This window comes from Bombus pyrosoma, linkage group LG4 (assembly GCF_014825855.1).
Source record: "Bombus pyrosoma isolate SC7728 linkage group LG4, ASM1482585v1, whole genome shotgun sequence".
Taxonomy (NCBI): Eukaryota; Metazoa; Arthropoda; class Insecta; order Hymenoptera; family Apidae; genus Bombus; species Bombus pyrosoma.
In genome coordinates this window covers 4816718-4833574 of record NC_057773.1, presented here as the reverse complement: position 1 = coordinate 4833574, position 16857 = coordinate 4816718, and the positions used below count along the sequence as shown (strand labels likewise).

General features: G+C 42.7%; 1 protein-coding gene across 2 annotated transcripts in view; it reads right to left on the bottom strand.

Moving 5' to 3' along the window:
• The window catches only part of LOC122567176 (transcriptional activator cubitus interruptus), a 143937-nt gene extending 133112 nt beyond the window's left edge, over positions 1-10825 (bottom strand). For both annotated transcript variants that reach the window (XM_043725471.1, XM_043725472.1), the window contains exon 1: positions 10556-10825. In XM_043725471.1, coding sequence (XP_043581406.1) covers positions 10556-10812 — 257 coding nt within the window. In that variant the 5' untranslated portion in view covers positions 10813-10825. The remainder of the gene's footprint in view (positions 1-10555) is intronic.
• Between the last annotated feature and the right edge of the window lie 6032 nt (positions 10826-16857).

Sequence of the window (16857 nt, the reverse complement as noted above, 5' to 3'; positions counted from 1 at the left end):
TCTGATATCGAATAAGTGTCGACATCCGCTAACTGAAAGAAACTAACGAAGACATTTAATAAACGTTAACGTAGATAGTCAAGCGTCGCTCGTATCTTAATGTACATAAATGAATTGTTTTGCAAATAATCGTCAAATCGTTATTGAATGCATCTATTTACGTACAATTCAGCTGACGCAAACACTCTTTCGACGTTATCTTTCGATTTCCACGAACCGTCATCAATCGTCGAGCGAAGCAGCTGTGAATTTATTTATCGATCAACTTGATAGCGAGTATTTATAAAAAGGAAACCGCGGGAAATATTTGGACGCGGTAATCTGGCCTGAGATACAACGTCCGGCAAAGCAGACAAAACACACCGGGATTTATCGGCGGCTATCATCGGTTAATTGTCTCGTTAAGGCGATTAGGCCTTTTCGAGCCGGACGAGACCGACTTGTCGCTGTCGACTGGCGTGAAAGTCGCGCCTCCCCCCTACTAAAACGCGATGAATCTTATTGGTTTGACGAGCACGCTCCTGCTTTATGACAAGGGATAAACTTCGGACACGACGGGAGTATACTCTTAACTGTGGGAAGAATTCGACTCCCATTCTCGAGGGAGAAGCTGGTGAGCGAGAGGTCTGTAGTAGTTGAAAAGTTCGATCCAGGAATGGTGAATATTTTTCAACAGAGTTCGATTAACAGATAATTCATTATTTGCCAATCTCAACAATATCTTCCACCTAAACGTCCCTCTTGCGCTCTTTTTTCCAATATCCAAACGTCAGTTTATTTCCCATTAGAGAAATGACACTATCAAACTTGACAAAAGATAAAAACCACCTTTATTGATCGTAACAAGGTTCTCCAATTAAACGTAGCGTCTGTGCCTTGCCCCAGAACCGAATGCCAACTTATCTGCTGCAGAATAGGACCCAACGAAATATACGCTGCTCCGGTTCTCTTTAGAGCAACAACGGTAAACAACAGCGAAGTTCTCAAGACCAGTATAACAATATAAACCATTTCCAACAATTAAACCTAACGAACATTCTATCCTGCCACGTAACAGGAAAACTACCCTTATCGTTACTAAGAAAATCTCCCACCCAAGATCATCCTCCCTAAACTCTGTACAGAACCAAAGCATGAAAAAGCATGAAAAGAGGCATCAAACGAGCAATTCACCCCCCTCGACGTATTTCTTCGTTCTCGCGTTACACGTCTCGCCATGAGCTCATACCGATGCGCGGTCTTATCCCGCGAGCAAGCAACGTAACAGACTCGTGTATACGCGATGGTGCCCGGTATCGTCCACGGTATCGTATCGTATCGTGCTCGGGTATCGTGTGTCCCTTGGATGTGCATCGCGCGGCACGGCCGTGTACGACGCGGCACCGTGGCGTTATGAATGCCTGGAATTTATCAATGGACGCCGCGCCAATGATAAATCGCACGTGCGCTTCGTATCGTCCCGCGGCCCTTTCTATCCGCGCGAGAAAGGGGAAGAAAGAGAGCGGTTAGTGCTCAGCCACAAGGGAACGTCTTCCTTCGACGAGCTCCTACCGTGTACATCGCGATCCCGCCTCGCTGACAAATCGGCTCCCGTTTTTACACGCGCAACGCGCCTCCAGCCCGAGACAGCCCGGGAATACGAGATAGGGCCTTCTTGAAAATCGTCTGCCGTCTTTCTTCCCCTTTCCTTTTTCTCCTCAGTTTCGTCCTTTACGCTGTATGCTTGGTTGCTTTTTGGTTTTGTTTATTTCGTGGCGAATTCTCGGGCCCCTTCGAGGCCACGGGGTGGCGTGGCGGATAATTGAGAAGGTTCGTGGTACAGTCCAACCCTTTTCGGCTTAGAGAAGCATTTGGTATTCTGGTTTAGGTGGTTTGTATCTGATATTTTCGAAAGCTCCATAGCTTCGAATGGGATAAATACGTCGAAGCCTTCAAATGGCAACAATGTCGGCCTTCAATTAATATCATTGGGCGTTTTAAGGTGTTTATACGATATTCAACCCCTTGTCCCTTGAGATTAATGTATCATTTTCGTGGAACGAAAAGTAGATCGTTTCGGTAATGAGGCTTCCTTTGAACTCTATCAGGTTGTAGTTTGACAAATACAGATTACATAAGTGTAATATCGGATCGTTCCGCTTCGGACGTAACATTGCAGGTAGGTCACTATAGCTAACTTTCATTTACGTAGCTAACGCAAAACATCGTAAGACGAGAGATTAATATTTTATGTCTTGCGTAACATCGACCATTAATAGATTTTGTCGGTGATATATAAGTATATAACATAAATTAAATTAAATATCCTAATCTAATCTGGCGTGGTGAGCAGTAACGTTACAACACAAACTGAAAGTTAAGCTATAATCTAAAACATATAATTGACAAGAGTCGAATGAAGTAGAATGTCCAATCCAATTTGGTAATTTAGTGGTAAAGAAATGAGGAATATTTTGACGATTGTTGGAGATATCGCAAACAAGTTGAACGAATATGGAACTGAACGTTCTATCTTCGAGATGGCTCCACTATACTTCGGATTCCTCCAGTCTCAACACACCAAACTCTCGAGCTACTTCAATCAGAAGCGTGTAGAATCGAACCCAAAGAGGATGACATCACTTGCAGCGTCCGGGAATCGCTATCTGTGGTCGCGAACGGATCGAACTCGGCAAACGACATAATCGTATCTCTCGCTTCTTGGAAGACGGTCGCTTGATCGAAACAATCGAGTTCGAGAACGATCTCGACGACAACGTGGATGAAACGGACGAAACCACAAATATATACGATATATACGATAAATTAAATTGTCTCGTGATTTCATAATCGTTTCATGATATCGTTTATGTTTATAAACTGAGCGCACGATACACGTTTTATCTTCGCTTGCGCAGTTAAAGAATGCTCACTTCAAGGATTGCTATTAAGATATTTGAGAAATGGATTCGATGCAACGATCTCTTCGGTACGCTAGACTAAGCGAAGAGATGAAAGAAGATTTAGCACGACGAACTCGAGTTCTTGATTTGGAGGAGCTGGGTGGCTGTTTAGAACACCCAACTTATCTAATGTCCGCCATTAATATGAGGTGGCACACTGTGTATGTGTGAAAATGGTATTATTAGTTGCTGCTGGTTGTAGATGATGCCGCTGCTCTGTTGGGGTACTGCAGTATTTTTCTCCCTATTTAAGGATCGTGGAAGAAAAATCGGACTTCGGTCGCCGGGATTCGATCCCGGGATCCGATCCCGGGATCCGAACGTTCGTAACCTAAGGCGCTAACCACTGCGCTACCGTCGTCCGTTGCTAGTTAGTGGCGATATTTGTGTTGTCGAGTGCCGCCACAAATACATACGTCCATCGTTAATTTAGCGTTGCATGGATTTTATACGATCTACGTTGAGCTTTCTATTCGGCTTGCAGTTCGTTTAGAGCAAGTAGCAATACACGTTATTAATGATACGTAAACCTAACTCGATCTACTTTTAAGGAGCGTCGAAATATGGTTTTGCTTCTATTAGAAAGTGCAACTCGAAGAAGAAAAAAACCTAACCAATAAACTTCTCCCTTTCTTCTTTTCTACATATGTACTTCTCTGCAATTTGTCCGAGGAGATAATTGGCAAATTATTATAACAGTTGAGATTCTTCCCTCTGGAAGATCCCTCTCTCAAGGGCCTCTCAATTGGTAGCTAGCCTCGACTCTGGTTCAAGCGACAGCCCGCATGTTTCGCGCGTTCCACGGATTTGCTTTCCCCGTATACCCTGTCAATGGGATATGCCGCGTGCCCACGCGACCGACAGATTCATAAACGGGACGCGAGCGTTCATTGTTCGCTCCGGGGACCAGATTTTCCTCCCACGAGCTGTGCGTGGGGCCCGGACCCCGATCGCGATAAAAAATACGCCTAAGGACGACCAGGTACCTCGATTTACCTGACGTTACGGCCGCTCGCTGCTCGACTTCCTCGGGGAATCTGGAGCTTCCATGCTCGCGCAGATAAGGCAATCGATTCGGGATCCTCTCCGTTTCTTCTGCCTCCTCTTCGTGTTCCTTCTTTTTATTTTATTTCGTCGGACGAAAGCTGGAAACGTAACTGGACGAAGAAATCGCGACGAACGAGGGAACAAGGGACCCCGGTGTCGGTGCTCGAATTATTGTCGCAGTCTCTTTGCTTGCGGATACAAAAATACAAACATTATGTATTCTGACGCTTTAAGAAGCCTGCTTGGACAACGTAGATATAAGATGGTATGCGGAATGGAGTTTCGCGGTGTTTATGGCTTTTGGAGGCTGTTTCGTTTTTTCAGTAATAGCTGCAGGTACATTTTCCTGTTGCGAATTTGTGAGTGGAACTGGCAAATTTATTAGTATAACGAGTTTTAGATGTTTCTTTCTTTTTGCGGCTATTGAAACTGTACAGGTGCTTGGCAGAAAAATTAAAGTCGATATCTTAGCGAGATAACTTATTTCTGTACTTCGTTCGAGAAAAACTTCAAGTATCCTGTCAGAGGAGTTTTTCATAGCGAGCAATTTTAACACACCCTAGCTAAATATGTTTATTCATAGACCAAGTGAATCGTTTATGTTAATATGTAATTTCTTTACCGTTCTAAATCATCAAAGAGCGTCCAGAGACAAAATATAAGAAGCATAGGAAATCATCGAACATCTTCAACATAGTTTACAAAGATTGAAACTTCGCCTCGAGTGGATTCTTTTTAACCAACAACGAATTATCCCGACTAGCACCGAACGCTCTTCTATTTTTCTCGCAACGAAAGGTCTTGAATCATAGAGATTACAGCGCTTACAAACGGCGTAATGTATTCGCGGACAACCTAGACGAGTGTTACACGCGGGACGCGTTCGCCAGAGAAAACGACAACCGTTTGCATTTGCAATCGGCAAGTGCACTTGGATCGCATTCACCGCTGGCCAGGAAGTGTCTGGCCGATCCTCGAACGCTGTCAACGAGCAACGAGCCGTGGGTAATGAGTAACGGCGTGATTGTGCCGGAAAATGCAAATATCATTGGCCTGTCGTGTTCCGAGATGAATCTTCGTTAAATTAAAGGGAAACTGAGCAAAGTACGGATTGTTTCTTGCTTCGAGAGCCACGTACGACTTCCTGTTTAAGTACAGGAGTTCCTATCCGCAGGAGGAATTCATATTGGATCTTTTTATTTAAAGAAACGTACGTACAAAAATTTTTCTGTGAGCTAAGAGAAGTACGCTGCACTGATAGTTTTACAGAATTGAGTTCACGTCTAAAACGATCTGTCAAAATTCAAACTCCTGACAGGATACAGGGATGAATATACAGACTTATCGATTTCTTCGCAGTTTGAAAAAATATTCCATGTAATATGACCATCATTTAGAATTATTCAAATGTTTGATAAATTCCAGGACGACATTTTAGAATACAGATGCTAGTTTATTGATCAAGAAGTATTTCCTACTATAAATGTTCCAAACATAATGAATAACTTCGTCACTTCCTGACACTTCCGCTGCAAAAAAATTGTAATTACAGCTGCAAGCTACGTTAATATCATCCAAAAAGATCCGAACTTTTCATTTTGCACTTACATATGAAAAGATCACTAAACTTTGGACGATTCCGGCTAGTATACGTTCTTAATGTTTATTTGGAGGATGAGTTTCCAATTTTGTCATTACATGTCAGTAAATTTAATCTCGCCAAATCTTATCGTGGAAAAGAAACGCCTTATAACACGACACAAGATGAAGAAGATCGCGTGAGAAGCGACTAGAAACGCGATCGAAAAGATCGAGCAGCGACGGCCGCGTGAAATTCACAGCGCGCGTCGCTCAGGCGTACTCCCTTCGGCCTGTTCGTCGGATATTTTCGTCTCTTTACGAGGATACGCGAGACGCGGATGTATTTTTGCCATCGGCGTGTGTTTTGCCCCCCGTCACCATCCGCGATATCGTCCATTTCACTCCCCGTGACGAAGCAGCGTCCTAAATGTCCAGCGGATGCACTCGTTTCCGACACGTTTCTCCCCACGACTCAAAATCACCGCCTAGCGGCGACGCGTCTTTCGAACCTCGCGCGTTCGATCGATGAATTTATAGCGGAACGAGAATGGAGCAACATTATTTACGACTGTGAGACGAAATGGAAACGCGTTGGAGGAGAACAAGAATGGGATTTAAAGGATGAACTGTGAATCTTTGCCGTTTTTTCTCGACCAAGCGTGAATGCTTGACATTTAATACGAGATTTGTAATATTAACAATTGTGTTGATGTTCGTAATGATTGAATTAACTGTGAAATGAATTATGCTCTTCGAATGTATTTTGAAATAAATAAGTTCCGAATATCCGCCTGTATCCTCAAACAATAAAAATCTATCGAATGATAAAGTGCATGCTGGAAAATAACGTTTCAAGAGGGAGAAGAAAGAGGAATATACCCAAGAGGAAATAAAAATCATCAGGAATAATGCTGGACTAGGTATCACGATGATGAAATGATCGAGAAGGGAGGACGTCGTTAAGGATCGTCGGATACATCGAACGGGAAGAATTTCACGGATGATCGAAGGGGTGGTAACGATCTGACTGGCTGGTGTAATTAAATGCTTAATTGAACCGACGCTGGCTGGCCAATTGGCTAATATCAAACACCTGCTACTTGCTCGCTCGATCTTACGATCGAAAGTAATTACAAACGAGAGAGGGAAGTTGTTTTTCCTTTTCTGCTTGTACCTTTTCCCCTATATGTCCTGCCTATATTTGCCCTGCCAAGATAATTGGCACGTGAGACTCGTGCTATAAAATTTTCGAATGGATAAACGATGCTCATACATTAATGTCCAAATTATGCATAAAAGTACCAGAATTCGAAATTCTTCTTTTCAACGATTACGTATGTATAATTTACGCTCTGCTACATTCTTTGAATTAATTTTTCGATCAACTATGTCTCTTTGCTTCAAAGAAATTTCTTACCCTTGTAACCTATTTCATACGAAAGATTCTATCGTTGATACACATGATACATCGTTTCAATTTATGCTACGACTTTTCTTAAAAGATTCTACCGCTTGTCTTAAAAAATGAACTATTTTTTTTATTATGGAAGTACGTAATCCGACATGGTCTAGCTGCCATGATGGAAGTGTCGTTATTTTACTGGATAAAATCATACTACTTAACGACAGTAATGTCACTGTTCAAACAACTATTTTAACCCATTCTTTGTAACAAGCAATATACATATACAATATTTCATCAAAGATGTGCCAAATTCCAAAGATTAATATCTAGATGACAAAAGAAAAATTTGTTGTATCGTTAAGTGATTGAACAATTAATAAATTTCTATTTCAAACCATCTTTTTGAACAGTTCTACTTTTCCGGATTGTATCCTTTTCCCAAACCAGATAGTAAATCAGTGATATTAATTGAACAATTTCTCCAAAATCGACGAAGAATTTAAATGAAAAGTCATGGAAGTGCCGTTGAGGCGAGGACGATTGTCGCTTCCGTTCGAGTATCGTCCGTGAAAAGGGTTAAGCAGGCCGTTTAGAAACGTCCAATTATCCCCTGGCGTGGTTCGTCGGCTGAGCGTTTCCACGAGCCCGTTAGCCTAGCCTTAACAAGTCGCCGAGGTAATCTCGTTGCGTGCAATAGCGTGTCGTGTTTGCGGAACGTGAAAACGTGCGAAACCGCCTTAATTAACTCGATTAAGACGTTAAGGAGCTCCCCCTCTTTTCCCCGTCTGATTCACCAACGCCAAACCATTCGCCGTTTCATTCCTTCCCTTCGTATCTCTCTTTCTCGCGCGTTAAATACATCATGCGTTATAACGGCGAATTCATACGATCCGAAAAAATATTCAGAGAACGCGATAAACCCTCCCATATAACAGTTATGAATATTAAACTAAATGCAAACTATTGTCAGACGTATCAATTTACTAAATCTTCCTTTTTTGTTTTTATGAATATTTTTATTATTGTAGATGTACATGACTGGGATATCATTTTAAGGATTGGAATCTTTTTATTCGAGATTATTTATATTTAGAAATGTGTTTTGTCTACGATTTAGCGAAATATGAATCTCCAAAAATAGGACAAAAATTTCTCAGCCTCCGCACTTAAAAATGCAGCACGTGATCCCCGCATTGTACAGGCGACCATTATACTTTAACCCTACAACGCAAGCATTCGTAATTTTTGCGATTTACAAAACCGTTTCATTGATCGCGAATAACAGATACATTTCATTACCTAGTACTAACTAACGTATCAAATTACTACCTACAAGTAAAACGTGTAATTGTTGTGTCGTAAAAGTGAAAATAAAAGTTATAAAAGTTTGATAAAAGCCGGTAATAGTGAAATAGCCTGTCTTAAAGTTAAGTAGCAATTTCATAATGGATCTCGTCGTGATCTTTGCAAATTATTTTTATCTTTCTTTTCCATATAAAAATGAGCTGTTATCGCGATTTAGAAGAAACGTGTAGAAAAGAAGCTAAGGGATGACCTCGTGTTCGCCAGGAATCATTAGGGGTAATTAAGAGCCGTGAATGGAGGCGATGCGTTGATAGATAAGCGTGATTGAGGGTGATACACGCGAGGATTACCACGCGGCTCGTTGATTCTCATTCAACGATCGTTCTCCGCCGACGAATCGTCGGGATCTCCGTCGTCAGAGTTTTGCGCCGTTTCGCGGGACTCTAAGTAGCCGCGTATGTAATCTAATTGAATTAAATATCGCGTCAAGTCGGTCTGGGTGAGTCATTCGACGTGCAAACGTGATCGTTTATTCTTCCAGGATGATCGAGACGCTACGCTGTTTAAGAATTATCTGCCTGATTGCACCAATAGCAGTGTTCGGTCAGAGGGACATATAATGCCTTGTTTAACGAGAAATTCTTAATCATCATCGGCGCGATAATTACGAACTTTTCAGCGGGGAAACTCACTTGCCTTTCGAAAGAGGAAACTCGAATGTGTCAATTCGAAAAATTTGAGATGCGACGAGTAGTTGCGCTTAAATCTTTTCAATTTTTACGTCCATCTTCGCAATATCTTTTATGAGATTATACTTACAGCGTGATGTGGCTAGGCGAAATGGCATTTTCAAATTAGGGGTTGAAATAATGCTTTTATATGGAACTAGCGGTGATGATGGAATATTTTTCTAATTTGCAGTGTAGAGGGTAGTATACTGATTCGCATAATTTTATTGTGTTTTCGTTTGATCAAGTTTCTGTCAAAAAAAAAAAACAGGAGAATGATTCCAAAAATTTGGTATCAGTTGGAAATCTGTAAACTAAGTATATTATATCGAGACGCTTTGCTGATGCAATGGAATTTCGAAATTACCATTCACATAGCTATAACTTCGATAATTGACATTCCATGACACAAAGATATGAGTGAATAATTGAAGTTTTATGGACGTACGTTTACACAATGCAGAGTGATTGATGTCTCAATTAGTTTACGCGTCAACAATCGGTATATTACTCCTGAGTAAATACTCATCATTAACAATTGCTTTCTCTCATTAAACTTCGCTCCCAATCAACTTCTGCGACATTCTTGCTTTTGGCATCTAAAGACGTATTCATTGAACGAAAATTAATTATAATGCAGCATTGAAATTTATACATGCATACAGAAGAACTACAAAACCATCTTTATAATTCTTTCGACATTATCATACAATTGAAACTTAGCCATTTCTAGCTACCCTCGTTACTTATCATTCAATTCCTCGGCCATCAATCATCCCCAAAATTTTTCTTTCTCACTATCGCCCTACTCATTCACACAACCCTAACGTGCATCTTGCTTCCTGAAAATCGATCATCCTTCAACTTCCTTCCCTATTGAACCACAAATTCAAAGGAGACCTATCTTCACTTCAATTTACCCCCAAAAATCAATCCTATCAATTTTCCCACTTTGACTTTCTTCTTCCCGTAAATATACATCTTTATTTCACAAAAAAGCTCCCAAAGAACCTGTTACATTTAGAGCCTATTTTCAACTCTTGATTTTAAGAAACGCAAGAGTTCATAACTTTTTTTATAACCGACAAATATATATATGTTTCCTAATAGACTCGAAATTAACAGCCACATTTTAATAACACGATATTTCCAGCGTTATTGTGCGTCCCTACTGTGTACAGTAACAAACATAACACGCTCACAGTCGGCCCTTTTGAACTATATATATTTCGTTATTGACGAGCTCGCGATATTTTATACAAGAGTTTTAATTTACATTTTTCAAACATTTCCGCACACCTCTATCCTTCTCCGATCTCCCGCAAACATCTGTTTTACTTTGCAGTAAATTTCATACTTTGCGCCTTGTACGCTATTACGATCGATGACAGACAAAGTCATGCATACGTTGAACGTCGTGTACGTGGAACACTCGCCGTAAAAGTGTTAAGTTCAATATGAGGACCTTAAGTCTTACATCTTATCTACGGCTTATTCGCTGTTCCGTAAAAAGCGACATCAGTATTAACGATAATATGGAAACTTACGGATGAGGCGGTGGAGCATGGAATGCTGCGGCGGCGGCAGCGGCGGCGGCAGCCGCGTGATGTTCCCATGCGGCGGCAGCCGCCGCGGCCGGATGAGGCGGAGGCGGCGGTCCATGGTGCGGATGAAACGGTGGCGGCGGCGGATGCGGATGCGGATGGAACGCCGCATGGAACGCCGAATGAGGGTGGTGCGGGGGCGGCGGCGGCGGTAACAGGGAGAACGCCTCCTGATGATAGGCGACCTCCTTTTCCGGCATTTTGTTCTCGCTGCTCTCGAGGCTCGAGTGCCGCGCCACAGAGGGTGCCTTCGCTGCCTGCTCGTCCAGGATCAGGGAAGATTGTCCTGTCTGACACCCCGTGCCCGACGATGCGAACCACCCTCGATCCACGATTGCATAGTCCGTTGATCCTCAACAGACCTTTTCGCTCTTCGATCTCGATAATGACTCTCTTCCTTTACTTGTCTTTCCGATTAACAAATTGATTATTTGATTTTAAAAAGATTCAAATGCTTCCTGATGGTAAATGGATTGCATTTCATGTTATTTCATATCGTTCGATGAGGATGAGGTGGGTTAGGTGGCACAAAGCCTTCCGTCGGCTGTCGACCGACGTCTTCGTGGGAAATGGTTTTATTAATGCTCGAAAATTATTGCTTTTGTATTTGTTTCGTATTGATCTGTTCCTTTAAGTGACGAATCAGTAGATGATTGAGTATTTTCAAATCAAAGCGATCTATGGCGTTCCCAGGATCGTCAGGACCAAGAAGAGTCTTCTTCCAGTTTGTTCGAGGTAACAGAACGCTTATTATCTCGAGGAAGATTCCATCCGTCACGACGATCATCCGGCAGACTATTACACTCGAAAGATCCAATTGTGTGATTAATCAGTTGCCAAGAGTCAATAATAACCGAAAACGCGGAGGAAGCTCTGAAACTCCATCACCGGATTATCCAACGTCCGTGCCAAAATCACGGTCACCGTGGAACAGTCCGTTCGCGTCACACCATGACGAACAACACCACGCTGTACAGATTGTTCCACTAATCGTCACACGGCCTTTCACCCCAAAACATGGAAACAACAATAACAACAACCACTACCAAACGATTCTTCTACCTATAGGAAAATATGTCCTTGTAAGTAGAAGGAATCCAAGTTTCTTTGCGAGACGAGCAAGAGAGATGATCACGCGGTACACGAATCCGAAGGTTCACGGAAAAGCCAGTGGCAAGTCCCGGGGGTTAGACGAGAGTCCCAAAAATCCGCGGGCCGAGGCGTGTGTGCGGGCTGTCACGGTCCTCGTGCTTTGGCGGGTATGGCGGTACTGAGGCTCCACCACCACCACCACCACCGTTACCACCACCATCACGCTTCGCCACCACCACCAACAGCAGCGGCAGCACGAGCAGCGACGGACGAACGGTGGTGGACTCTTAGCGGAACGAAGACGTTCTACGAGGGAAAATTCAAAGTTAGAACGAGAGAGAGGATAGGACGTACGCCCCTGGCCGCGTTGGACGAGCGATACGAGCAAGATGGAACGAGACGGCGGAGTCCACGAATACGAGGGAGGGAGACGAAGGGGTCGAGTAGATCCACGGAACGAGAATGGTGGGAAGAATCTCGTGGAGAAAGAGAAACGGGGGAAGGAGTTAGTGGGGACGAAGGTCGAAGGAAGAAGGCCCGCGATGTCGACGGACGGAGGAGGACGGAGAACGCGTGTCAGCTCGACAACTCAACTAGCACCAGCCGTCCCTGACTCCCACCTCAGGGCTCTTTCTCCGCTCCAGCCTCCCGTACCCTTCGACCGCGAAGGCGTACGAGGCGGAGATCCAAGGGGAAGGGAGAGAGTGCGTGGGTGACACGCGGGGGAACACGAAACTATTCCAGAGGGAGAGACTATCCATCAGAGCACGGATAGAAGGGCCCGTGCCCACGGTGATGGCTACGATTAGCGGGGTCCGTGTCCTCTCCGTTCAGTGACGGAAAGGGTTTTCGAAGGATGAGTCCTTTTTTTTCTTTTTTGGCGGATAAAGACAAGTCTCCTGGGTGGATTTAGAAGTGGCGTGGGGTTAATTTGAGTTAAAAGGAGGGTTAATTGCGGTAAAAGCGGTTGGTTTCCGAGGGTTGATTAGAAGCAATGAAAAGGGGTTGCTGAACGAATTTTGCAACGAGAAGAACAGAGAAGTAAGTGAGGTTAATTGAACGAATTGAACGATTGGTTTCTGAGGATTGATTAAGGGGATGAGAAGAAGTGCTAGATAAATTTTGGGGTGAAATGAGATCGTTCAAGAAGCTTCGAATAAAGATATGAATATACACCATGTAGTATACACTATTATACACTATCTTTTAATATTAATTATTGTAGAATCCGAAGGTGTTCTATCAATGCAATGATCTAGCTACTAGGTACTACTAATATCGAAGAACTACACATGTCTTATCCATTTTTATGGCTATTCGAGAGCTACTTTTATTATTCATCAATATGTCAACAAAATTCAATTTGCAATTTGCTATGCAATCAATTAAATTGCACACGTACCTTCATGAGAGCAATTAAACATTCGATTGCTTCATAATACACTTTCTCACAATTTAACGCAACATAAATTGATGTTTGCTGTAGAAACGAAATTTCCATGCGTAAGATGCCCGGTTGTTACACATGTGCTTTGCAACGAGTCCGAGGAAACACGAAACCGGCGCGGCCGAAGATGCAAGGAAAGACAGGACACACACCGTTGACAGTAGGCAGTTTAGGTTCCAAAGAATTCGTGTCGTCGGCTAGTCACATTTTTCCACGCTTTACAGATTCATGCGCTGGAAAAGATCGTTTTCAGGGTAGGAAAAAATATTTGGCCGGCTGTTCCTGTGAAACTTCTTACCTACCGGAAGCTAAACACTCCATAACCATTTGTGTTTGTTGTCCTAAAGAAAGTTCAACATTTTTGCACATGTTCTTAGTTTCATTTATTTTAATAGTAACATAATTCAGATCTACTCCAACGTTATACTTGTACGGCAATTGCGAATAACAATTTAGTATCACTGCCTCACTATATTCTCAAAGTAACCACAAACCCAAGTAAATAGCATTCAGTGATCTCAAAGCTGAATCATTCAAACCACCCCCGATGCATCGTACCAACACCAAAATACTCAAACATGATTTTATTCGACTAACTACCTCAACGACCAACAGTACTACTTGAATTACTCTTTCCTAGGTCACACTCATCCCTCCCATCGTAAATTTCGAGGAGCAGAAAAACGCTTGATCGCAATCCCTTGACATTCAAATTAACCGTTTGCATTATAATCGGCCATTAGAGTAGAACCAGGTTGTTCCGTTTCATTCGACGGTGACGCAGCCCCCGGAGGAAGCCATCATCGTCGAGCAGTATCATCATCAGAGAGAGCGGCGCAATTAGGGCGGCGAGGATTTTAGCGAAACGAGCCGCTCTAAACGCGTTGCTCGTCTTCCAACGATCCACCCGGTTGAAGGAACACGAGACACGGTGGCAAGAGAGCGCAAGAGCTGTCGTTTTCGTGCGTTGATTGGCCGGTCGTTTCAGGATAATTAGATCCCTGAAACGGGATCAGCTCTGGGTGGGTGAAGTCCTGGCAAAATCAACAAAATAATAAGAGACCACGGGTGTTTGCCAGAGACGCGAACGTGACGCGTCCTCGCTGATGAAGAGATGTATCTGAACGAGAGAATTACGACGCGACGACGGGTCAAGGGGATGAGGTCCTTCGCAACTCTTCTCTCTGATGACTCTATACAGGGTTCAACCGTTTCGTTGATTGTTAGGCTTCTGTCGAAGGTGGATGGTTAGGTTGATCAAAGTTGTTAATTTTGGATGATCGTGAGTTTGAAATGATGTTCGGAGCGAATATTAACAGCAATTTTGGTAGAATTTTGATATGTCAGGGACGAATCCATAATTGATAATTTTGATAAAAATTGATGTGTATCGATAATCTTCGAGAAATAAACTGTTCAAAATTTGGATTCAGTCGGAGATAAATATTGAGACGATTTAGCATCTGAAGAAGCTTTTGTACATTTACTGGTTATGGCGATAGAAATATAAATTTGCATAAACATCCGCAGTTTGATCACCGCATTTATAGCAACTCTAACTCTCACGAAATCAATAAACCATTTCGTTGCGTTTCATCTTCATATCATACCAACTTCACCAAGCACAAAAATATACACATGTGTATATCATTTCCAGAAACGCTATCAATTCTACAGACACTACACAATCGACTCAAACCTTCCCATACGCGTCTACAATCCTCCGATAAAGAACACACAAAGAAACCTATCCAACAACATGCTCCGACATATTCCTCCGATTTCCTGGTACGTTAACTCGTCTACAGTCGACTAGAAGTCGTACAAATCGGTAGATCGCGCCAGAACACGTATCCTCATCGATAGCTGGAACAACCCTGTGGATGGTAGAGTCGCGGTTGTCCAGCAGATCGAATCGATCCCCCTTGAGTGAATCGCTGTTGCAGCTATGGCAAAAAGCGGTTGCCTCGCTTCATGCAGTAGCCGTGTAACGCAGTGTAAACAAAAAAGAACGCGTGTTACATGTTCTATCCGAGTGTACGAGTGAGTTGGCAACAACGCCGCTCGTTACGTCGGACGCCAACAGCCATCCTCCTTCCGTTTTCATCCTTGGATCTCCTTTTGCGCGAGCTTCCAGTATTCCACGTCAGCGGCTATCCAACTCGAGACACGCTTTTACCAGGCGAGAGGATATCGCTTGGTGTTGGCATCGATCGTCGAGTCATTGATAGAACATGGTACATCGACGAGGACGGTGAAAGCTTCTGATTGATATCTTTCTTACCGCGGGACAGGGATAAGCAAGCGATCCCTCGCTTGACTAATCGTTGCCTTCTTGCCGGATCGCTCGACAGTCAACCTATCTAGGAAATGTTTCGTTTAACTGGATCCTAATATCGATCTGATGTCACGTAACAGGAAGACTCGAGCGTGACCAGAAATCTGAATAATTTCAAGGGTGTGTTATTGAGAGAACTTGGCGCCAGTGTGGCGTTGGATTTTGGTTTTATCTTTTTTCGGGTTTCTTTGATTCCCGATGGGATACGCTATCGGTAGAGAATTTTGAATCGATGCTAATTTTTGTATTAATTTGAAGCTAATGCCATGGATACGTAAAAAGTTTGTAAAAAGAATTTTCACTTCGATGAAGCTTTGTACAGTATTTTAAAAAGTTTTCTGAACCGTCAAAATTTTAAGATCTCTGTTTTTTTAATTCTTCAATTCTGTATAATACTGTCGAAAGACTGATTAGAATTGAAAGAAGCAAATAAAATGTTGTTTCATACAAGAATATCTCAAGATATCTGCTTGACTGGTTAAAAATTTAAAAACCCACGAAATCTCAAAAATATTAGGTAAATTGTAAAGGAAACCAATTTTCTATCTCCAAATAGTTGAGTATAAATAATTAATAATTTTATGTTTTAAACCTTCCATTTCAAACCAATTTCCTCAAAAAAGTTTATTTGGTTCCTTCCTTGGTCATTATGCCATTCGTCTGGCAAACTGGACACGCTATATCTTTGATTACTTCTAAGATAAAAATAGAGTAAATACATGATTGATTCTGAGAATCAGTTGCTACAAAACACGATCCCCATTAAATACACGTCGATAAACTCTTCGACAAGAGTGACTTAATTAGACGACGAAATTACGTTAAAAAAAAAAGATTCTCATTATCCACGATCTCGGATGATCAGAGAGCCATCCTAGCTAGGGTGCTGACTGCAGAAAGGGAGGACTGGAACCCTTTAGCCTGACTGTTCGGTGGTGGGAGAGTGGGCCGGGTCAATGATGAGACTCCTTATGGGGGGCCTTACCAGGTACCTGTTGGTCAGGTGGGCCCCACTATTGCCCCATAGCTTTCTCATCTCTTTCCATCTACCAAACAAACCTACGTTTCATCCTTTTCTCTCTTCTTCTCCTCGTCAATCCCTTGGTACACCATCTCCTTTTGTTCCGATCCAGGCACTGGACCATCGCGAGGATTATTCTTCGGATCCGCTTTGATCTTTCGGCACTGTTGCTTCTCATCCAAGAAGGGGCCCCCGATGGAAGTTCCTGGAGTCGCGCGAACAGTGATTTCTCAATGCGTTGATTCCTCTACCGGTGTTCCCTTTGAAGTAACACGGCTCGTATGGCCGCTTTATGGCTCTGAATAATAATGACGAATGTCTAATGAGAGGAAATGAAGTTGTTGCTC